Source organism: Athene cunicularia, assembly GCF_003259725.1.
Source record: "Athene cunicularia isolate RWA chromosome 10 unlocalized genomic scaffold, athCun1 chr10_part1, whole genome shotgun sequence".
Taxonomy (NCBI): domain Eukaryota; kingdom Metazoa; phylum Chordata; class Aves; order Strigiformes; family Strigidae; genus Athene; species Athene cunicularia.
The window spans coordinates 22,119,573-22,144,496 of NW_020799112.1; the positions used below are offsets into that span (position 1 = coordinate 22,119,573).

General features: G+C 41.4%; 1 protein-coding gene across 1 annotated transcript in view; it reads left to right on the forward strand.

The window, feature by feature from the left end:
• Positions 1–24,924, forward strand: part of TEX9 (testis expressed 9) — a 50,688-nt gene that overhangs the window by 173 nt on the left and 25,591 nt on the right. Inside the window, 1 exon segment of the mRNA XM_026856418.1 lies at positions 24,133–24,371. Within this exon segment, the coding sequence (XP_026712219.1) occupies positions 24,364–24,371 (8 nt within the window). The 5' untranslated portion in view covers positions 24,133–24,363.

A 24,924-nucleotide genomic window follows, 5' to 3' on the forward strand; every position in this document is an offset into this window, starting at 1 on the left:
GGCAGGGAGATGGGGGCGCAGCCGCCCTGCCTGGTGCTGCCACACGGAGAGGGGAGACTTCTCCCTCTGGGGGTCACAGGGAACGGGGCCTAAGGGCGGCTGACAGCGTAAACACGCACACGGGGACACGGCACCGCTACATTTAGGGGATAAGTATTTGTAAATTACTATGTCACCGACCAAAGCGAGACTTCTCAAAAATAAATCTTCACTTACGTTTCCACTGCTCCAAAATCAGAACGTTAATGGCTGTGACGATGGTGGTTTTCTTCTCCTCACGAAACCTCTCATCAGAACGCCAAGAACTAAGCTCTCGTGTTTCTGCCTCTTATTAAAGCATGTTTTTCAATTTTAATTGCAAATTTCTGAAGGGCATCTAAAAAAAGAAGAGAAAAATACAAGAAAAAATTGTAATCAGAGGTAAACAGAAAAGTAATCAATTTTAACCGCAATGCCTTTTGCAGGAAAACTACATCAGTATGCATAAAAACTGGCACAGGAAGACACAGGTGAACGTCCTTGGCGATATTTTCTAGTTTTGTGGCAATTTCCACTTAATACCAGTTGTATCAACACAGCCAGGGTTGCCTCTGTTGAAAAGGCCGAGCTTAACCCACACGGATCCCAGGCACAAAAACACTCTGGCCAGTGCGTACCCGTCAGTCCCAGGTTGAAATCGATGGGCCTACACAGCAGAATAAAGTTCAACAGATGTGCATCACGTTTGCAGGATCATAGACTATTACAAAAACCCAGGTGTTTTAGGGCAGAATGTGAATAAATTGGCGCAGAGATTAAATAAGTAAGCCAGACTCCCAGGTTGCATTTTTGTGGTGGAAGTGGTCAGTGGGCCTCAAAAGCTGTGTCTGTACTCCCATATCTCACCATCAATTCACCTTTTTCTCTAAAAAAATATCTTTTTTTTCTGTGTTTTTTTGGTGTGAAGCCTTTCAGCTGTAAGCTGAATCAGCTGTACTGCTGGGTGTGATTAGTAGGCCCAAAATGAGACTGCTCAGAGGCCCAAAATGAGATCGAGGTCCCATTTTGTGTAAAGAAAAGATTTCCCCCTCAGGCCTAGCAGTAAATAAGAACAACATCTTCCAGTAGGATACCTGAAAGAGATGGGGCTGCGCTGTGTATAGCTGCAGCAGAGGAGCCCGCGCTCTGTCCTCCGAGAGTCAGAGTCATTCCCCTCGGTGCTTTCCTCGCGTTCCCCCGGCGCGGCGGAGCGCGGGGTTGGCGCAGGTTTGCTACGTGCGTGTTTTAACGTCGCCTGAGGAGTTCTTCCCTTTACGCAGTGGGTAGGCCTGGAAATGGAGGCCATGTTACCTGGCTCCTACATAACCGCCTGCACTTGCCCAGTGTTTCGTAAAGTCTCGGCACCTGTGCAAAAGGAGTGGAAGGAAAATGGCGGCATCTTACGTGCAGTTGACAGCATTGCACACGAGTAAAGCACAGAACTAATAGATCCAGAATAGTTGTGTAAACAAAGAACTTATGCTGACAGAATTAAGACCCTGAGGGGCATTATTTAACAACTAAGAGATGAACCTGAACCCGGATGGGCTGACTGGAGACCTCCAGGGAATGTCCACTGAGGACCACTACAACCGTTTGCTGGAGTTCTTGTACCTAATGGCTCCGTACACCTTTGTTTGATGCAGAGATTGAGCTCCTCCTCAGCTCTGTATAAAAGACACACACAAAGTAAAACAAAGGAGTTAATTTTAAGTTCCGTTACTGTAAACAAAGGCATGTGTGAAGGTTTAAGCATGTCCAAAACCTGACCAGTATTTGCAGGCCCAGGACCTTACTTGTTCCTTTCCGTTTTCCAAATGTCTGTTTTTACTGAAAAGCGCAGCAGCTGAGCTCAGAGCAGGTAGCTGGGGGCTTTTTCTCCCTTCTTGCAGACAGATTTTGCTTGTCTGGAAACTGATGTTGCTGTATTAGCGATAAAATTCCTGTCTCTTCTAACTGAAGAGCACTGGAAGCCTGCTGCGCCGCACAGATAGATACATTAGGGGATGATCTTCAGCAGAGAATGGAGGAGCCGTTTGGGGGGAGGAAGAGCCGGCTGTCTGCATGAAGACAACCTCCACCGTGCGGCCCTGCGACAGGCAGAAGCTAACTCCATTTTGCCAGGTTAATTCCAAAAGCTGTGTTTATTTCTCCCCCATTTCTGGAGCTTAGGATCTAACACAAGCCCTCTGCGGGGAAAAGTTGTGCTTAAATACTGTCTAACCTATTTTCCAGGATTTTCTCTACTTTAGCCACTTTGTTTTGGTTTTTTGTCCCTGTAACAAAGTTCTGATGTTGGGGAATGCAGTGTCTCATGCTTTCAGGGAGGAAGGCCTCGCTGCCCTTTCTCCAGCTCACAGCCCACACCGAGGGGAAGGTGCTGGTCCTGCTCTCCTGCCAACAGAGAGGGATCTGTCACTCTTGCCTAGCACAGGGCCAGAGACCTGCACGCTCAGAGACCAACCTCAGGTATGAGGCAGATAAATAATGAAATCTTGCTATCTTTATCCTCAGAGATAAAACGTATTCTGTGAGTATAACTGACTTTAAAGGCTTGCTAAAAAAATATACTTTCCAAAAGCTTTAAACGCCAGTTCAGTGAACTCCATCTTGATGCCTTTTTGCAACTCTCCTTCCCTAGGGATATCTGTCTCCATGTACCCACAGCTATGCCCAAGATATCTCTCTCTGGTTCTTTCTGTTTTGTTATCTCAGCTCACGTGTAGCACCCGTAAAATGAAAGTGCAGTAACTGCTAATTCACCTAACAAATTTTAATGAATACTTCAACTTTCATGGTTTCAATTATGTTTTAAAAAATCCAGTTTTTTAAAACTTGAAGCTCATATCATGCCAATTGACAGGAGAAACCAGGACGTGCTCAAACCTGGCAGTGAAAAGGAGGCTATTTTAATTGTAATGAAAGCCTGCTTGACTAGAAGTTCGCCAAGCTTTGATGGGTCTTGCAGCATCTGTTTGGAGCAGGTGCAAGTGTTGTGTGGTGGGCAGTACGGCAACCTGGCAAATAACAGGAAACATTCCAAAAAAATGCTAGGGAAGGCTGAGGTCGGTCCCGTGGTCACAAGTCCTTCTCCAGCAGAGAATGAGTATTAGCTACCATTGTGACTGGTTATGGAACCAGTTTTCTTTGCAACCACAGCTCCAGTTCTCTGCTTTGCCATCCATTGAGTCATTTATATCTCTACAAGGCAACTCTGAGGCTCTAGTGAAACGGGTGTGCATCTGTGCAGATGTGGGTGATCACCAGGCACAGGACAGCGATGGCCCAGGCTCACGCAGCTTGGCTCGAGCTTGCCATGGTTGGCCAGAAGAGCAGTACGGCGTTCTGCTGGGCTAATGCACAGATCGTTTGCATTCTGTAAACCATGATAAACAGATTATATTTCCAAGGTCCGCCCAAGTTCTTTGATGATACAGTTTGAAACTCATTTCTGCTGACTGCCTCCTCTGTACAGCACAGTAAATCTTTGTCTCGATGTAATGTCACATTGGCCCAGCTGCTGAGTTTGAAGACCTTCCTATGTTTCGTCGTGCTTGTCTTCAAGCTGGAAGAAGTCCGTAAGGAAGAAAAAGGCACCAAATACCGCAGCCTAAGAAAACTACTTAGGAGAGAACAGTGGGTCTTGAAAATGGTGATTCAGACTGTCATGTACAGGGCTGATGAGTAGGAAGGAAGGGCTGTCACTTAAAAAAATACTGAATTTTGATACTTGACTGAATGAGGTTTTAAACAGAGACATCCTTCCATTTTCAGTGTTGTTGAATATTTGATGCTCCTGCAAGTAGAAGTTAGATGGAAAATATTTTCAGTCAGAACCCTACGCAGGTGCCTGATCTCATCAGCTGTTTCTTGTGCTGACCCAGAGGATCAGTTTTAGGAAGATTCTGGCAGAATCAAGGCTAAGGAGAGAGAAATATATGCAAGTTTCATGTAACAAAGCAATCAACACTTCAGTCTTTCCTTGATTTTTTTTCCCTTTTGAGACCCTACCTACAGGATGGCTCGAGTGCAAGGGAGGGCCAGCTGCAGCTCACAGGGCCTTGCCACCTCCACAAAATCATGACCCAAATAATCCTCACACAGCAATGCAGTGGCTGCAGGTATCTGAGAGCAGAGGGTGGGGCAGCACCAAATCCCCAAATGCAGAACCACATGGCACAAGAACCATGAATTTCAGCTATGCCGGCCCAAGCTCCGGATCCCCAGATGAACTATGGATGTCCTTAATCGTACTGCTGCCTGAAGGAATCCTGGAGGATTTCCAAGTCTTCTGGCCTCCTGAGAAATTTGTTTGCATGCTCTCCTGTATGCAAATTGGCAAGGCAGCGAGCCAGCGATACACAAGTACTTGCAATTATGGCCTTGCCCTTTGATTCCCCATCTTGTGAGCAGGCAGTATCTTGAAAGATCAAACACCAGCCTAAGAACACATTAAGGATTTTTGTTCTCAGAGAAGCTGCCCCTCAGAAATGGGGAGAAAGGAAAATGCTACCTCCACGTTGTGCCTGTACAGCAGACAGGTAAACCCACACAAGAGTACGATGCCACAGCCTCCCATTTTGTCTCTTCTTTCAGCTCTCCATCCCTGACAAGACAGTGGGGTGTCCCGTCAAGGATCAAAGCAATCACATCTCACCACTACTGGCCTATGTCCATCTGGTTTTAACACTTCAGTTCTCCTTGGTCAAAACTCCAGCCCTTCCCCTGTTCATCTTCTAGTCGGCAGCTCCACCACCTCTGAGCACCACGTCAGGACCCTCTTGTCCACGAAGGCTTTTGCCCCAAGGGCTCCAGAACCTTTCTGCAGGCGTCAGTGCTCCCCCAGCGCGGGCGGCTGCTGCAGGCAGCGCTGCCTGTGCCTCGTCAGGGCGCAGCAGGAAACGTCTGGCCTCCGCTCCGAGACCATCTGCTGAAACCAGGCCTCCTCTGGCGGGAGTCCAACACAAAGTAAATAGAGTTTCACAGCCAGATTTCAAACAACAAAATAACAGAAATATGGCTCACTGCTCCTGGTTTTCAAATTCAAAACACACAAGTCCCTAGAAGGAAAAATCCTTTCTGGATCCCAAGATCTTCTGGGTGCCAAATGGGTCCATTGTGGCTAACGCCAGGGAGAAAGTGCAGTGGTGTAGCAGTTTTAGTTAGCTACACCTAACTAGTTCAGTTTATGCATTTGCTAATTTTTAAAATTATTTCTTCCTCAAGATCACTGATGGAGAAAATTTAGACTGGAGACTTCAGCTTGCAATATTTGTATGGGAAGTTGTACAGAGATAGAAGAATTCTGAATCTTGCTACTGTATGATATTTTCATGGTATAGGAGAGAGAGAGAAGGACTCAGTGAAGTGTGAATGATTTTTTAAAAGAACAGATTGCCACATCTTTTAAAATAGGTCAAGTTTTTGTCCTAGTTTCCTTTAGAGTGTCCCTTAAAGCAATGGGGCTTGGATATCCATGGTAGTGCCATGGCTTTTTTTTTTTTTTTATAGCCACATCTATGTCTGGCTCTAGTTGTAAGGCAGAAATGTTCCAGTGTAAGACTACAATGGCACAGACCACATGTCGCAAGCAGTATTTCTGAACAAGTTACACTGAACAGTGAGATCTCAGCAGTGATGGCATTTCAGCCTTATGTGTAACTCTGTTCTGAAACAAGTGACTAAGAAAAAACAAGCTATAAAAAAGGTGATGGCCAGCAAAGCCAACACCTGCAGACCCAAACCCTGTCAGACCTGACCTATTAACTCTACAAATTTCAGGAGGCTTAGCACCACTGTTTCCTTTCCATTCTTAAATTGATTAAATCAATTGATTAACTTAAGTAGAAAGTAGAATTACAATAATGACATTTAGATTGAAGATACACAAGATAAGATAGTAGTTATAAGATCAAGGCCACCTATGTTGAATGGAGACAAAATACAGTGGTCAGCTGTCAAAGCAAAAAGAGTCTGTATGTGTACACTTAGATTCTCAAAAAGGATGTTCAAGATATTTAAAGAGGGAGGAAATTCTGCACGTGACATTAATTAATATAGAATAAATACCATCTGTCTTCTATATATGGAGCAGTCTGGTACATATATTTATGGATGCATCTTTGCTCTATGAACACAACTTAGGTATAATACACATGTATTTATGATGTTGCATGGACTGAATTATTCAACATAATATGCATGCCAGTAATTGTGGTTGGCCTTGGTGCAGCTGTATGGAGTGAGGCAGGACACAAGGAGGATTTCCTCCACCCCAGAGCCCAGGAAAAAGGCCAGGTACAAATCAAGAGTGGTTGTGCTTGGGGAATACAAGTTCAGGACTTGTCACTCTACCTGCTCTCCACTGAGGCTACAGGGGGGAGCTCAGCACATCCTTACTAAGATGCAAGTTCTGCTGCCCACTAAGCTGATCCGTAAGAGATAGTGCCCTTCAGGCACAACCCGTTTACAATGCACCTTGTGGGGAAACTCTGGATTGACCTAATGCGCAGCCAGCAATAAACATTAGTTGGCTCGGGGTGTTGTACAGTAATAAACATTCTGAATAGCTTGTCAGTGCATGCTTCAGGAAAGAAGTACAGTCTGGAACAACGTCTAAGCATACACTTGGAATACAAATATTTTGCAGGCTGTGGACATCATGAAAACTGTTTGTGATTCCAGTTAAGCTGTGAGTGAGGGCAAGGCAAAGGCTTGTCTGGTAGTCATCCCGCTATGATGTGGAAAGATAAATCAGCCTTTAATAACAGAGACCGTTTGAAGAATACCTTTGTTTTAATGATTAACATTATTTTGCACTAAGATTTGTAGTTGTGACCACCGTCATGGACTGGAGCCTTTGTTTTGAGCCTCATCTTACTCTGCCTCCCTGCTGAAGAACCAGCGTGAGCTGTTACACATGTGGGTTTTGCACACCTTTTGTGACATAAAAAGACTCTAGAAGGGGGAAGAGATCTTTCTTTTTGCAGAATATCACTAAGTGCAGGAGAAGTCATCTAGAGAGCTTCCAAGGATACTGATTTGTGAACAACTCTTTTTCCCATATTACTCCCACTACTTCCTGTGAGACAAGAATATTATGCACACAGATCCAGTTTGAGTTTTCACACTGGCAGTTCCTCCCAATACTGCTCATATATCAAAATGGCTTTCAGCTCCTAATAAATTGTAAACTCTTCCAATAATAATTCTAGGAACATTATCTTTGTCTGCTACACTCTAAATAATTAATAAAGATGCCAGGCAGATGTGTGCTGCATTTGATAAGTAGCAGGAAACTGTTATTATCTCTGCAATGACCCCACTTCCAATAGCTGGCAAAGACTTATCCTGCAAAGAATCCCACTGAAAGGTCTTCCTCAGCGTGAATATGTGATTGCAGAATTACTCAGTAAGGACTGGTGGACTAAATCTCATTCATTTGCAATTTGAATCAAGTTGGAAAAAAAAAAAAGTCATATTATCTATTTGCATTGAATAGGTTTATACGTTTCACAGGGAATTTTCCTCACCAGCATATAGCTCAGTGGAGCAAGGACATTATTTTTTCTTATCAGGGTGAAACGTAAGAAACAAAAGACTTTATTTATGATACTATCCAGATTCTTAATGCCTTCATCTACCTTTATAAGGAAGGTCCCTCTGTGTGGTTCTGAAGTCAGCAGCACATTCAGATTTCAGGTGCAGAACAGAAGCTCTGGGCAGAATACCTGTTAGAGGGAACATACAGGATAGTTACACTGCATGCTAAAGTAAGGCAATGGGCTTGGCTGCCTGAAGGACACAATTTTATTCTGTTGGGCTGAAGCAATCTTCTGTGGGGTTGGAGCCAAGAACATCAAAAAGAAAATGTTGTTCCTAATCCATCTGGCTGAAATCTTATCCTATCCAGGCACTGGATCTAGCTCAGAGCCAAAATTAGGCGATCAGGAAAGGTACCACTGAGATGGGGATGAAGCCAGAGAGCTGTTGAGGGAACCTGGTCCCTAGGCAGATACCAACCTGTGGACGGGGGTGGGAGGGAGCGGGAGTGAGTCAGCAGTGGTGCTTACAGCCTTCTCGGGACCCACAAGGATCTCTGCAGCCTCAGCCAACGTGTTTGGGTTGGATGCTCAACCTAGCAAAAAAACCCAGTCCAAATCAGTTCAGAGAGAAGAAGGATGGCATCCTTTATCAAGATGCTTTGTCAATGTCTTAATTAGTTGTACTGTTACAATATCACTGCTCTTACAAAGCAGCACCACATGCAGCCAAGGAACAGCCGTTCCCATGCAATCAGGCTTCTAACATCTCTCAAGCAATTCAAAAGAAAAACAGACTAAGACACAAGCTTCAGTATGTGAGAGCACTTCATGTCCTCTGCTATTTTAAGTGAACCTAAGAGATGATTGATGTATTTAAATAGCTTTTTAATAAATATTATGTGTGAAATTATGGAAATTTAGATAAAAGCTGCTGGTTTACAACTGATACCATCTGTGGAAAGGAGGAAAGCGTGGGGATTGTAATTGATAAATTCCTGGACTTCACTGTTTGCAATGGGGCTCAGAGTTTTTCAGCAGTTTTCATCTGAATAACCTCTAGTGGAGCAGCTGGGTTTGCAAAGCACTGCACTTTGCAGCTGGATGTCTTATATCACCATAAGAATAAAATAAATATATCAGTAGGCCACCTTCCTAACTTGATTTTCCTGAGGCAGATGATATTCTTTCCTTCGTGAAGCAAGGAACAGATCTCTTTCAACATCAGGAAGAAAGGAAGGAGGAGCAGCTTTCCCTCTGCTCTTCGTTTTCGCTTTAACTCCTAGACTGGTTTGATCATATTTTGTTCATTACAATTTCCCGTGTTTTGAGGGACGGGGCATTTGTTTACTTCTTTTCTTAATTTCTCCCTTTTCAGGTTTTAAAAAGTCCTCCCCCCAAATTCTAGCAGATCCCAAGCTCAACAATCTGTCTAACCCCAGTTTAAGCATATTTCTCTTGACACAATGCTGTAAGGGCCAATTTGCCAAGTGTGACATCACTCAGGAGTAAGCCTTTTCTCTGATACAGGCTGTGTTCTGTCCACATTCAGGAGATAGGAGCAGTTTAGCCCTTTTACTAACATAGCAGGCACCCAACTTAGAGCTGTGCCTATTTAGGCTTCTAAAAACAGTTTGCACTGAACATGCCCTCTGGCTTCCTGGCAGTGCTACTCCCATACCAGTAACTTGATATACTCACTCATGGTCACCATAACACCAGCCAAGCACATGGAAATAAGAGCATCTTTAGAAAATACCTCAATGGGTTAAAAAAAACAGCGGGGCACAGCTACCAAAGCTACTTCTGAGATTCTTCCCTCTGCAGCGAAGATGGGGCTCGATACCTTCTGGGTGTTTGCTACTGAAAGAGTAAAAGGATGATTGTGCAGATGGCAACTTCTTGCATGGAAAATCTGTTTCCAGAATTGCAGCAACTGCCTAGTTTTGAGTCGCTTCATTCCTCCAGCACTGAGGTAGGGGAGCGGGCAGGGAGGGATGGGCTCTGCTAGTGGCATGCAGGATGATGAACTAAGTGCTACAGGCCCAGATCCTGCCCTCATTGTACCAGTGCACCTTATAGCAGATGACGCAGTTGTGCAACCACGTTAGAGCACTAACATGTCATGGCAGAGGTACAGACCTTTATCACTACTAATGCAACTGTCACAGGAAACAAGATACTGCATACATGCCCGAGACGTGGTTAGAAAAGATTGTGTTTTTAACCTTATCCACAGCATATTTAATCTCAAATTACAGATTAGTTTTAAACGCAGCAGACTTGCCTCAATTTTAAGATATTTTGGGGGGGTTTGCTCTGAATTTTTTTCATTTTGAGGGATTTGGTGAATAAAAAATTCTACAATCACAGCACACATTTGCCTGTTGTAAAAATTACTACCCTGCTTTTCAAATTTCCTCCCTTCCTTTCTTGAAAAGCATAGACAAATTATTGAAGAATAATCATAGCTTAGTCATAAAACCAATTTGTCAATATTTACATGGTGCTCTTCTGTTTCTTGGTCTTTCTTTGCTGGTTTGATACTTCAACTAAGCCCAGTATGCATCATCAAGCCTTAGATCTAGTAACTTGGAAAGATGATATTTTGAGATGCATTTGCATTAGTAAGTGAAAATCCAAAGGGAGTGAGGAAAAGTGTCCTCAGCATGATTCAAAATAATTGCTGAATGAGAGATCAGGATATAATAGCATGGGAAAAAAAACAAACAAACAAAACAAAACAAACAAACAAAAAAAAAAACCAAAAAAACCCAAAACAAACCAAGCAGGCAACTAGACTCCAAGTAGTGAGTTGAGCTGCTCTGTGCAGCAGAGAAGTCCTGTGGGCATTTGCAACTTCCTCAGACTGTAAAACTTCAAATAAAGATGCAGCTAAGACATAGTTATGTCAGGTCAATTTTAAACTCTCCTGCTCATCTGTGGGTTTTTTGATACCACTTTTTAGGGGGTCTAAGGAAATCCTTTTGAGAAAGAAGAGAACTGGGGCTTGACAAGTCCCAGCTACAACAGCTGGTGCCCCAGGCACCGTCTGGAAGAAAGAACAGTTAAAGAGCTATCGGATTGCTTTTCCATCTCATTGGCATTACAGCTTCATAGTTCTGACTTACTGGGGATCAAACTTGGATATTGATAGATATTTCAGCATAAATATGATTTCTCACACCAGAAGTGTGATGGGAGCAGGCGCACCGCTTTAGCAAGGGCATTGGAGTGAGTGGATGCTCTGGCTGTCTCTTTTTTGTTGCAACTACATAAGCACTCCTGCTTCTGAAATCCAATTGCTGTAGTATTGCAAATAATTCAGAGCAAGTAGGAAACCAGAAGTACTGCCACATAGATGCAGCATATTTCTTGCAGAGGGTTTCTACCCAGAAGCGTGATTGTTAGCTATAAAACTTTTTTTTTTTTTTTTTTTTTTTTTTTTTTTTTTTTGGCATTGCTCTGGCAAACCTGCAGTTTGGAAACTAAGCAAATAAACTTTATATCTGGAACAGCTTTATCACAACTGATTAAATTAGCATCCTCTCTCTTTCTTCACATTGAAAATCTGTCTTCAGATTTTAACAGTTACTGGGGCTGGCAGTACTGCACAGTAGAGCAGGTACCTGGAACACAGCACAGTGGAGGTCCTTTCAGGGTCAGCGTACGTGACTTCACCGGGTGATGTGGTGTCTAAATCCTCCGGTTCAGGGAGCAAAAACATGACACAAGACATCCCAAACCCCATAAATGGTTCCAAACAGTTTGTTTTCCAAACATTTCCAAGTGGTTTTCTTATTTTGAATTTCTCAGACGCTTATGGATGACATACTCTTAGCATCAAATTATTGCCAAGTGTGCACGAGCTTTCTTCCCAGAAGATCTGGTTTGGGGGTGAATAATGTACTCTGTGCATTTGCAACACAATTACTGCGCAGAGCACAGCGCGTGCACTGCCCTGCTCTGCAGTTTGCCTCAATTCAGACACTCTCACTCAAGCTACTCCACTAAAAGCTTTACAATTTTCCCTCCTAAAAATGTCCCACATCAGTGTTCTTACTCCTGCAGCTCCACCAATGCTAGCAAGTGTGGGAGGGCTGGCATTTTTGGTACAAGGATATTTGGACCCTCTCTACAGTGTCTGCTCTGCGTCCTTGAATACATTTGCAATTAATCAGAGGAACATATGACAAAGGGTGGTCTGCTGTGAAAGGTACCCAGTGCACTTGGACTTAATATCCCCTCATTTCATGTGGATAACGATGCTCTCTCCCCCCTTGCACTCCTTTTCCTCAAAACTGCTGAGCAAGGAAGACTAGAAGTTGTGTCTGAGGAAACTGAAAACACGACCTGATCTACTTGTGAAAAGTGCTGTAAAAGAGCCAGGGTCTATATTATTATCTAATATACTGTTATAAAACATTATTAAAATTGAAGCGGTTGAGTTAATTTTCAAATAGGTAATGTGTGGAGATGAATGTTCTTCATATTATCCTCATCAGTACTTTGCGATGTGTTACACTGATTTTCATATAAACATTGTATGATCTTATGTGGTATGTAGTCAAAAATAGCTGGAATCCATTAAAACCATGCTCCAGCTGTGCAATCACTGTCCTCGCAAAGATACATTTTTACACGTGGTTAATGCCAGGAAGAACCCACAGCTTCAATTAGGAGAATATCAAAATATGTTGTTTATTGCAGAAAAAAGCATTTGCAGCAATTTAAAATACCCAGTCAACACCACACTGCTAAATCTAGATAATAGAAATCCTGGAGAAATTTGAGCTAAATCTGTCTGGATTATAGCTGTGGGATTATCTGAATGCTAAATTACTGTATATGTTTTACTCACAAGCATGAGCACAGACAGCATAGGAAGATGGATGACTATGCAGATCACAGTAAAACCCATCCCCAAGAGACTTTTTCATACACTAGGTAAACAACCCCTCTCAATTTATCAAGCACTCTGGATTGAATCAGTGCTGTCATTTACTTTGCTGTTGCTGTGTAGAGTAATACGGTTTAACTTTGACCAGCTCTTTTAGCACCAGAAAAACAACAAAGGTTTTCTCTGTGCATCCTTCACAACACACAGAGTGCAGGAATATTAATGGGCAGCTCTGTTTGTATAACTGAAGAAAATACAACTGTAGTTTGGTGTGTAATCAGAAAACCAAATTATATGCAATATTGGAAGAAAAGATTAACCCTGGTTGTCTTGTTAAACCTTCCCTTCCCCTCCCCCGGTGTTTACATAGCAATGTTTCTGGCTTTCTAAGGCCTAACAGCGAATGAACCTGGATTGACCTGACACACAGCATCTCTCAAACTTTCCCCTTGAATAATTCACAGATGCGTGAGCTGTGACCAAAAAAAAAAAAAATCAAAAAAAAAAAAATCAAAAAGGAAAAATGCAGGGTATTGTACAGGCTGAGTGAATTTGAAAGAGGTGATAGTGTCTGAGCCTGCCATGCCTGCGACTGCACAGCTACTGATTACAAAGGCACATTCCTTCAGTTGCCAGTTTAGCTCAGTTTGACAACTGCAAGTGAAATTACCTCCATGCAGGAGTTATTCTAATTCCTAGTATTCTGCTCACGTGTCAGTTTTTATTGCTCTCTGCTGCTCCTGTGATACCCTGAGTGGCAATACCGCAGGTGCCTGCAGCTCCGTGCACAGGAGGCAGTCGGGAGGGCTTTCCTGGGTGAGAAGGCTAGACAGCAATTGCTTCCTGCGAACAGCTACCAGCTGATGTAGATATGGCCACTTTCGTTTCCTTCTTTCTCTTTCAAATAACATACGCAGCTCTGTAAACAGAGTCAATACAGTTTTGGATCCTGGGAAACTGTCAGTGTAATCCTTTGGTCAAAGTACAAACAAATAAAAGAATTGGCCATAGCCAGAGAGTTCAACTGCGTCCAGACTTTAAGATACACAGTTTTCAGCAGAAAACATATTCGGAAAGGGCACCAGAAGCTTGCTTTTTTACTGAGAAAGAGGGACTATTATGAACTGATGCCATGGAAATTTGGGCATGAGAGCTGTTATTCTCAAACTGTGCACATGTGCTAACATAGCACTCTGGTTTGAGATAACAACACGGGTTCCATTCTTAGTTTTTCTCCCTCTACCAAAGGCATAATTTCTCACCATTTCTGCTGCTATTTTGTCTGCTTTTGTGATTAATGCCTGAATACTAGTTGACCTAGAACACAAATGCTTGGTTGTTGCATGAACTGTCTGTAGACTAATGCTCTCACAGAGCTGAATCAGAGGTGGTAACAATGAGATATTTTAAGAGTAAAAGGTTAAAGCCACTTAGACACAAATATCACAGCACAAGTGGAAAGCTGAGTTAATGAGCTCAGGTCTACCCTGTGTCCATGACTGCAATGCACACTGCAAACACTCCAGACCACACAGCTTCAGTCCCTAAGGCGGCTTCTGCATCATGGTCTGCCATAAAAATAATATGCAGAATAGAAAAACTTGAAAAATAGGTAAGGCAATTGAAGGAGTACAGGTGGAAAGGGCTAACATGAATGCTTTTTTAAAAAATCAAGCTAAACTCAAGTATGAAAGTAAATTCTGAAAGAACTTGGAAAGAGACAGTACGGTTTCATACTGTGTTACTAATCTAAGGGATAAATAATTTGAGGGATTGAAACATTAGGAAAAGGTTTAAAGCAAAAGAAGAATTCTTATTAATCTCAAACAATGCAGTATGCCCACAGATCAAACAGTAAAATAGGGTGCTTCATACTACTTGCAGGAGTCACAGATATGCTTCTCCCATCTCTGATACACTCATTATGAAATCTGTTCTACCGTAGCCCAGACATAATTTAAACTATTCCCTCTGCCAGGAGAAACCAAACTTTAAAGGCAAATATTAACTCAACCAACATGTCTTTCTGGAAAAATAAATATGTTTTGATTAGCATGAGCAGTATTTCAGAAGATGGATCAATTTCCATTCAAAAGGAGATGAAACAAATTTAGAAATCTGATTCAGCAATGCAGTTAGATAACAGCTCACATGCTTAGCACTATATATGAGCTTAACCACTTCCCTGAAACAGAGTTCCAACATTAGAATAAATCTCCAACAAAACTCAAATCTTTGTCAGATGAGATCTACAAAAATATTATGCAAGTTGGGAAAGATACGTCCTCAGTTTTACACAGGTAGTGCTTTCTTCAGCGTGTCCCAGTCAGATCCACAACGCCCATTGTCACGCAAGGTCGCTTTGTAAAACCCCCCCGACACAAACCTGGGTGCTGCTCTATAAAACACTGAAGGCTCAGACCCACCAGTGGTTGGCACTTACCTAACGGTTGTTCAGTACGGCCCAGGAAAGAGGTAGCTTGGTTTTCATTTCCTACTGGACAGCTGACCACATAAGGCAAAACACAGCCTGGAATAACATTAAGTGCAGCTTTATGGTTAATGTCAACACAGTTGGAAAAGCTGCATGGAAAATAAACCACAACCTTAGTGGAGGTGGTTTCTCTACTGCAGACCAGAACTCAGTCATGGTGCCAGAGCAGCACAGGGAAGGATGCATCATTGCTCTTCATGCTGTACTAACTTAAAGATAAAAAGGAATTTATTTTTCACAGCCGTTATTGGCTTTTTTTCCTCTTTCACAAGCAATATGTTACAAAGATTTTTCCAGTCCTTAATTTCCCATTGTGTGCTGATTAATTGATTTCTTCTCATTGCCTTTCCATGGGCTTGATTTGAAAGACAGTCACCAGACAAACCTCCACTAACTTTGCTCATTGTTCCCTCACCACTGATGTGCTAGACTCAACGGCTCGCTCTTTGCTGTCACAGTTTGACTTTGGAGACCCTTTCTTTAGATCATTCACCAAGGCTTAAATCAGCTCTGAGGCCCCTTTCTGGGGATGTTTTCCTTTTCCTCAGTTCATGTGATCTCTAGCATCATCTCCTAAAACAGAGAGTGAAAGCAAGTCCCTTCTCTGATTTCCTCTGCATGTGGGACAGACACCGTTTTACCGTGCCTCAGGCCGGTGAATGAACAGAGCAGAACACCACATGTGAGTTACTCAGGCCTACACCAGACTGGTTATACAGCAAGAGAACAGAAAATGAATGTCGTGAGCCAGCCCCTGAGAGTTCGATACTGTCTCAGAAACCCACAGTCCTCTGCTAAGAGTTATTAAGAAAATATTAATATTATTTTATTGTATTAAATATCTTCTTAAAGTGATTTCAAATTGAAGCTATTCCTCTTCTAACTGAACTAATTCATCTTCTAATATTTAAAATAAGGAGAAAGATTAATAGACTTCAGCAACTTTACATGACCAGCGTCACACGTCACTTTTAACAAGACAGTCCCTAAGAAAAGCATCTCAATATGTTTGTTGTCACTGAATGCCTTAAAATTAATGTCAGAGATAATGACTTCCTCTATAAATAATGCCTTCACAGTGAGTACAGCAGCTTTTCATGTTTCACAGTATCAGCTGTGTGGGTTTTTTAGTGCATTTTTGGAGTTTAAGTTTGTACCAAGACTATCATCTACAATATAGCTGTTAGTTCAGCCTGGTTAAGAAATGATGAGCAGGTGATCCTCACAGAAGTGAAGTCACCATTCTAGAGGTATGACTTAAATTTATGACAATTTCAGTCTAGAATTTGATTGTTTTAAGTTGTAACTCTGCTTAAGTACCTTTTAAGACTCAGTATATGATGAAAGGAAGCATTAGAGATTCACATTTATAACCAGGGCTGTTTAATATGTTGATTTGTGCATTAAAAAAATTATTAAACCGAACTTTACACTTAATGCTTAAGTGTAAATTTTTTTGATTTACTGATACCAGCAATAGTTTTACAAATAATATTTTTACTACTCAAGCTATCTGTTTACAGTGAGAATTCAACTTTTCTTCGGTAGCAAACGTTTGCTTTCACCTTTACATCTGACTTTTCACTTCACATGCTTCTTATGCAGTGGCATGATCTTGCAAAATTGGAGTTGCCAACACTGGTGAAGAATGTCCAAATCTAAGTAAACAAAATAGCTGTTCTAATGGATCTGTTCCTTTTAATCAGGTTTTAGAGAAAAGAACCCACAACCTAGTCTTTGAACTTCGATGCCTTTGGAGTGCTTTTTTTTCACTCAAGACAGCCAAAAGCATGAAGGTTGATTCATTCAAAATTAACATCAGCCACTTTTTCTTCTCATCTACCTTGTTAACCAAAGGTTCAGGGCATTTGAACACAGACATTCGTTTAATAATGCTAATAAATTACTTCACAATTAATTTTAAAGGAATGCACAGCCATTTACCTGCCACTACATTTCTCCTATAACACTCAATTAATATACAAAACCTAAATTAAAGTAGGGATTCAACTTTATTTGGGAAAGAGGACAGTAAGGAGTGATGGGGCAGAAGCAACAGCATTTTCCCACTTTGCATATGCAACTAATACATTTTATATTTATTTTTTTTGTCAGGGATTTGAAATCTTACATGGTTCAGGGTTTTTTTCAGGCCTTCTCAGTTATCTGTTAACCGTTACTTGCTGAGGCATGAATCCTGGGAAAACTTTAGCTGCTCTAAGGGAAAAATACGTTGTGACCACACAGCAGAACCCTTTAAATCTCTGTCAGATGGACCTAGCCGAGGAATTTAGCTCAGTATTCAGTCCAGAGTTATTTTTGCCACAGGTAGTTTCTTCAAAAGACAAATATTTCGCTGTGCCCGATTGTCCCACAGTAGTTACGTCCAAATCTTACATCTGCATTCCCCATCACAAAGCAATTCCCATCAGAGAAGCCCTAGTTTAGTGTAAGCTAACCTGCACATTACTACTAAGGCCTATTGCTGTGATGATACCTAGGCAAAGTTTATGAACACACTCAGTATATGTACCCTTCAAAAGACTCAGTCCAATTTGGGTTCACGTATAGAAAACAACAGCCTCTGTACTTTTCCCGGTGGCTGTCCTCACATCAGAGATGTTCCCTAACGTTGTACTTGGAGGTTGAACCTGAGGGACTCATTACAGTGCTGTGGGGCATCCACAGCAAGGGGTGGCTTCAACTGAGGGGGGGCTCAGCACGCCTAAAAATTAGGCCCTGTATTTTTAAAAGCTATCAAAAATTCTGTTGTTAAAACAACATCTCTTTTTGGTGTGGCAGAACAACAAAAAGAAAACCCCTACCAATTTCTGCTGGCTCTGCATTAATAACAATTGTTGTTGACATTTGTTTATGAAAACAGGCAAAAGATAACAAAACTAATGTTCTCCCCTAGCCAACACCGAGCTACACATCTTTTACTACAGTTGGTAAAAAAATCTGTACCTCCCCTAAGCTGAAATAATTCCCCATCAAGTCAAGCGCATTCATATTGGGGATTTACACAGGGGTGTGTACATTGACTTTTAACCCACGCTGTTACACTGGAACAAGTTTTCTAACAGAGAGCAGGCATGAGCAGGGAAGCCACGGGCTGAACTGACAATATAGACTGAATTAGCATTTCTTTATCAAGCAACATAGAATGAGCAAATGCCAAAACATGTGTTATTCTAGTTTAAGGATAACATTGAACGCTAACACTGACACATTTAAAATGTTAGAACTTGTTTGTACTTGTTACATAATATTAGTTTGCTTGGTGATGCCACACTGTATTCACTGAATATTTTAGAGCCATTATGTCTTACCCTGTGCTGAATGAAAAATTAATAAAAATATGCAAGTTGATAGTAAAGGCCAGATCTGTTATGGTGGTGTCAACACAGCAAAATAATTCTGAAAGACCTCATCTGCATTCACTCTTGATATGCACACTCAAATATACAATGTGGCAAGCCTCATGAAAGCAACAGTATAAAAGTGTTTCCTAAATGAATTTTATGCGATGTAGCAGAACATAATCTTCCAAGTGAAGAGGAATTGGATACAAGTGATGACACACCTATGCAAATAAAATATTCATGAAAAGAGCAGAAAAGTATTTGGCTCTTTCAGGCCCTAGGGTTTTTGGTACTAAAGACACAACTGTATTTCTTACAGACAACCGCATGGACAGGAACAATAAATGCAGTCCAGGAACGAAGGCTGTGATGAACAGGAATAGCATGAATAGATTTGCACTTGCTCCTGTTATAACTGCAGGGCTCTGCATCTAGGTGACAAGGTTGTTTCTTTTTCAAAATCTGCCCTGTCAATAGCATGCCTCTCTGTTGAAAGGAATGATTTCTTCGTAAAAGCAGCTTGCTACCTCTCTTAAATTTAAGTGAGATGGGGTTGTTCAGACAGAGATCTAAGATGTAAAGTGACAGCCTTTAGGAATCCGACTGATCAAATATAGGGAAAAATATTTAGCCTGGTTTTATTTCTAGTTTGCAATAAGTAAAATGAAACATGGGAAGGAGGAGTCACTGATTCGTTTCAATTTATGTAGCCTTTGTTTAAGATAGGATGAGGAAATAGTCTCATTTAGGAAAAAAACTGTCTACTTCCAGAATAGACCAATGAACATTTGACAAAACTATCTGGTAGTAAGGTCTAAGGAGCTGATTTTGGTCTATGGATGGCATACAAAATTCTTTTTTTCTAATGTAACTTTGCACATTTCGGTATTTCAGGAACTAATACAAGCTTTCCAGTTTCAGTAGAACAAACTATTACTTTGTAGCTTTGGGAACAAACTAGGAAAACAGCACTTGTGTATGTTGCTGCAGCCCTTTAAGGGGGCCTTCCTTAGAAAATGTTGTGTCTTACACAGCTGGAGGAATTTCCATCACCAGTGAAGGATATTTCCCTTTTACTCTGACACTGCTGTGTTCTGAAATACTCTGAACCACTCTACTGAAGGACCATGTGCTTTTTTTTATTTTTTCAGTGTGGCAGACTGTTGCATTGATAAACTAACTTCTCTGTTTTTTCTAAAAATACCAGCTACTACTAGGAAAAAAAAAAATCATACGTTTGTCATAACAACCTGTTAATAGTACAGTGGCCACTTTGAAGAGTGGTCTGAAGAGTATTTGCCAAACCTTTTGATCCCTAGTAATCAGAACAGAAGTGCCCAAAATCCAGAGATTAAAGGATTAGGCCTCAAGAAAGACTTGTGGTATTTCAAGAAAATGTGACTGATGCTCACCACTTATTTTTTACAGTGCTGATGAGATTTAGTGTTTAAGGTCCTTTCCTGTTCAGACATAAAAGCTGCTGTAATCAGAGTATTACTAGGGAAAACTACTCTGGTTGGGGATTCAATATGTTTAAATTGTTGAGCCAAGGTTATTGTTTGGATTAGGTTAGGAAGGATGACACTGAAATAAGTAAACCCCAATAGTGCAGCAATGCAGAGAAGAACAAAGAAAAATGTTGGCATTTTTAAATAGCAGTCTGGATAGCCTAAGTAAGCTGGTCATAGCCGTACAAAAAATAACTTGGACTAGCCTAGAAACTAGGTATTGTATATGTCTACACAGCTACTAGAAAGAGAATAAACATTTCCATTGCACCAAAATTTGTATGAAAGCAAAACTGGAGACACTGGAGATGGAAGAAACTTATTAGGTTGGCTTGCCCAGCCCCCTTGTCCCTCAGAATCTACACCCTTGGTTCCCACAGGGCGCCCTGACTTCTGCCACACAGGACCTGACACCAGCAACTAACACCCACCGGGGTCATTCTGCTAGAAAACAAAAGATAAACCAGTTTAGGATATTTGTCAGTCAGGTCTAAAGATTTTCTGCAGACTTCATCTATCTGAACAGCCAGCAGCTTTTTCACAAGAAATACAGGGCTATTAATGGTACCTTGTCTTCTTTGTATTTGAGGGAGCCGTTAGAGATGCGTGAGGGAACAGCAAGACAAAAATCGGTTCTGATGTACAATCATGCCATTTCAAACACCACTGGATTATTATTACTGATTAGGGGGGAAAAAAATCCAACAGCTGTCTGGGGAATTCCCTCAGTCTGGATTATTGATTTAATAGCTACACATTGTCTAGACCCTACCACTCCACTGATGTTTGAAAATGCTGTACATGAGTTTATATAATTATTTTCCCTATTATTGCACAAAAATTATGTATTTCAGTCTGATTTTTAGATGAATTCAAGATTAGTTGTTACTTCCACTCCACATAATAGAAATACGAAATAGCAATTGTATCTTTTAAAGTAAAAAACTAAGATATTTAGAGATTAAAAAAAAATCCACGTTTTCAGAAAGCTGCTAAGTATTAAATTTCACCTGCAATTCATTCCAAAATTCTGCTCTTCCCTCTCTCCCCTCCAGGAAATTGGAACTAGAAAAACAAAGCAGAAATTTAAGGTCGGGAAACTATTTAAGAGTGAAGGGGCTGTAATTGTTACAGTTGCTTAGGTTACGGTGATATGCTTTGGATGCAAGTTTGACATCCTCTCTGGTACATTTAGAATAAATAAGTAAACAAACAGACTACTGCCTGCTAGCTTTAAATTCTTTGCCTTCATCTGTGGGTGCTGCAGTCAGCCTGTCTCTGGTTTACTTCCTTATGAGTGGGTCCAGCCTGCGCAGGCTGTGGTTTTTGTTCTGCGGGAGGCTCCCTGGGCATGCCCTGCCCGTGAAGCACACCAAGAAGAGCCATGGTGTGAACAGCAGCTTGTGTCACATGGAGCACGAGACAGGGCAGCGCTGCGTGGCACACTGCTGCCACAGAGGCAGCGCCTTTGAGTGTGGGTTGGGCTGCTTTGGATTCTTGTGCCTAAAAAACACAGGTGGTGACTGAGAAAAGGAACATCTTTCAGACCTGAGAGTGTAAATGCGGTGCAGTAAACAGTCTCCCCGTGACCGCTTAACCCAGAGCAGGGTAATCTAAGCAGTACAGACTGTCCTGGACCAATAAACTAGCATACAGGGAAGAATGACACACTGTGTCATACTGCCCCAGTGAAGCATCCCTCTTTCCCAGGATGGAGGTACAGCAGGCAGCAGCAAGTCCTGCAAAAGACTCTTCCTTCTAGAGGTACTAAAAACTGCGGTCATACTTTACTACAGGCCTCTCTCATACACATGAAAGTTTAATTGAATTTAGTTCCATCACATACTAAAGACAATACATAATGCTTAACATGATTCTTGATCCAAAAATAGTAAGCATTTTTGCATATATATAATGCTATTTATTTGTTTAGCATGGGACTTATTAAAACAAACAAACAAACAAACAAAAACTTGAGCAAAGGTTATCTGCTGCTGTCTGTTTGGCATGATACATTTGCAATGATTTTTATGGAAGAAAATGTAAATGTTGTCCTAAACCACTACCGTTTCTCTGTTTCTGACAAGTAATGTGATATATACAGTGAAATCCTGTCCCTTCCTACAAGATTGGCTTTGATAGTATTCTAGGTCTCTACTAAATGTCACAATTTTTATGAGGAGCATGGAAAATTCTATATAATGAATCTTTAACCCAATAAGAAGATATTATGGACAAAAAAATGTGTCTAAAAGTGTAAAGATAATAGCTTAATACAAAAATCTCATGCTTTTATATTTTTCTTGGGGGAAGAAAGGGAGATCACGAAATTTGTACCCACAGAAGGAAGAAGGCCATAGGTCACAATTAAATAACGTATGTTCTGTGGTCTAATCAAAGTTAAGCACTGTATATTGATCCTCAGCAGTCTTCTGCAATAAACTATTCTATCATCATACCATCTATGCAAACCTTTCTGTCCTGAACCACTCCTACCAGCTGTACTGATTGAGCTGCTCTGCTCTGTGACCTACCTCCTCCTTCACCGGGAGAGCAACAGCAGCGAACCACCTCACTTGGAATCTTAACTTTTCTGACAGAGCCATTTAATTCTGGGAGCTTATAAACCTAAAAAACAAAGAAAACCAGAAACACTTGTAAAATACAGAACAGTGATGTATTACTCTAATTATGGAGGTCCCAAGCAGTAGGTCCCAAGTACAGCTCTTTATGATCACAAATATCGATCTGTTTGAAATCTGCATCTAGTCTGATGTAGTCTTCATTTCAAAATGAGAAAAACAGTCAGCATGTTTGACTCAACTTTTAAAAAATTATTAAATGGAAAATGGGAATCTGCTGACAAATAATGTTGGCTAAATCTTATACTAAACCAATGCTGTGCTTTCAGATGTTTGGGGTTTTTTTTCAGATAAATACTGAGATAAATTTTCCTAGCTCCTTATGTATCTTGCTATTGGTTGTCATCTCAAATATAAGCCTATTCTCTACCCAGTTACCAACTATGTATTAGAGAATTAACCACAACTGTTAAGGTCACATCAGGTCAACTTTAAAGTGATAAAACCTTAATGCAGTAAGGGATCAAGAATGTAACTAAATCTCTTATTTCTGTTTTCTACATCTCAGGAGAAATAGCTTAAAGTTCACTAAGAAATGCTTATCTAAACATACTAATCTAGTCATATTTTTTCAAATATAGGTAGTTGAATTCTAAATTTAGTTGATAAATATTTAAATACAAATATCAAATAAATCATGCTGTGAATTTCAGAAAAATTGTGCAAATACACAGTCCTAATGTGTAAGTATGTTGTTATTCCCAGAGCGGTCTAAACAAAAACCCCCTTGTGTTCCTGTGTTTGTTAACATATTTAATCATTTATGATATAATAAATTACCCCTCTTTTAGTTATTAAGATTTAGCTAAAAGCTGGCTAGAAAACCAGTGGCTCTAATCTCTCTAATCTCAACCACTGATGTTGTTGCCTCAGTATCTAACCAGCAGAGATCCTCTAGCTAATACTTTTGTTATTTTTAAGGTGTTATGATCTTATAGCTATATCAGACAAGAACTTTAAAAATGGTAAGAATATTACTAGGATGGTATTTTAGCTCTGAAAAAAGAAATAGTACTTTTATTTTGAAAAAAAATTATTTGTTGCTGTTTTGAAAGAAAATGTTTCTCCTTTTAGCTTTCATACTGCCGGCATTGTTTCCCTTCTCCAGCTCCTCTGTTTCTCTTAAAACCCCCCAGAACCTCATTAAACCTCATTAGAGATGTTTCTAAAACCTCACTTTGGTTATGATGCTTTAATCTCTCATGGAATCTACAATTTATTTCTTAACAAAATCTGTCTTTCCCCCTGTGGAGGCTTGGTTTTGACGATTGACCTCGCCCTTTCTTGTTTCTCCAAATCAAAAGCATAACTGATGGAGTTAAATTCTGCATGTCTTTTTTTTTAATCTCTTGCTATTATTATTAGGAAAAATAAAAATAAATTATTGTAACGGACTAACTTCTTGGCTGACAATTTTTTCAAAGTCTCCATAACCTTTTTTTGTAGGCTCACTATTTTCCCCCTTTGTGTCAATACTTTTGTATCAACATTACTGTTAAGCACTTTCATTTTCTATATTGATATTTCTATTTCTGCCTTCCACAAAGCACATTTATCCCGTCTTTCATTTCACCTCCATTTATCCCATTACACTCCCATGTCTCAGTGCTCAAAGTTAATCTCCTCCAAGCATTTCTTCTGTTTTGCAACTAATACTTTGGCAGAAATCCTTCAACTACGCACAGACCTTCTACTTCCAGACAGCTAAGTCCTCCTGATTTCCCCCGTGCAAATCTCTTCCTTAGAATCATCCTCAGCCCGTGGCACTGGGGGTACACAACTGTATCACTCTTGCTATGTAGATGCCCCGCTACCTACAGGGGCGCGGAACGGCGGGGCCGTGTCGGACGGAGGGGCAGCATCTGCTGGAAACTTGGGTGAGGAAACCAGAGTGAATGAGCAGGTGAGTGGGAGAGCGATGGATGATGGAGCGAACGGGCCCGTGGGTGACTGTGAAGGAGAAATGTAGCAAAATCAAACAGTGCGGGGGTGAGAGACAAAAATAATGGAGAGATTCAAACACATGGCAGAGGACAACGCTAAAAACAGACAACAATCACCGAAAACTGGAAACACAAACTGCAGGGAGACAACAGCCCCAAGGAGCTGTGAACAGGGTGGAACAGTTGCAGTAACGCTGCAAACGCCGAGCTCAGTACGCTGCGGGGGAGGGACGGCGGCAGGACACTGTGCAGCAAGGCCAGAGGGCCCCAACAGGGGGGCTGTAATTAATACTTCGCAATCAGAGTAATTAGTTCCACCTCAGACCTTATCGCCCCGCCTCACCCGAAGTCGTGGCGGTGCCGAGCCGTGCCCGGCGGATCCCGGAGCGGGGCCCGGGGCTCCCGAGGGCCCTCAGCCGGCAGCAGGAGGGAAGCGAACCGTCCCTCGGCCCCGGGGCTCGGCGGCGAGAGCGAAGCGAACCGCCCCTCGGCCCCGGGGCGGAGGCCGAGCCG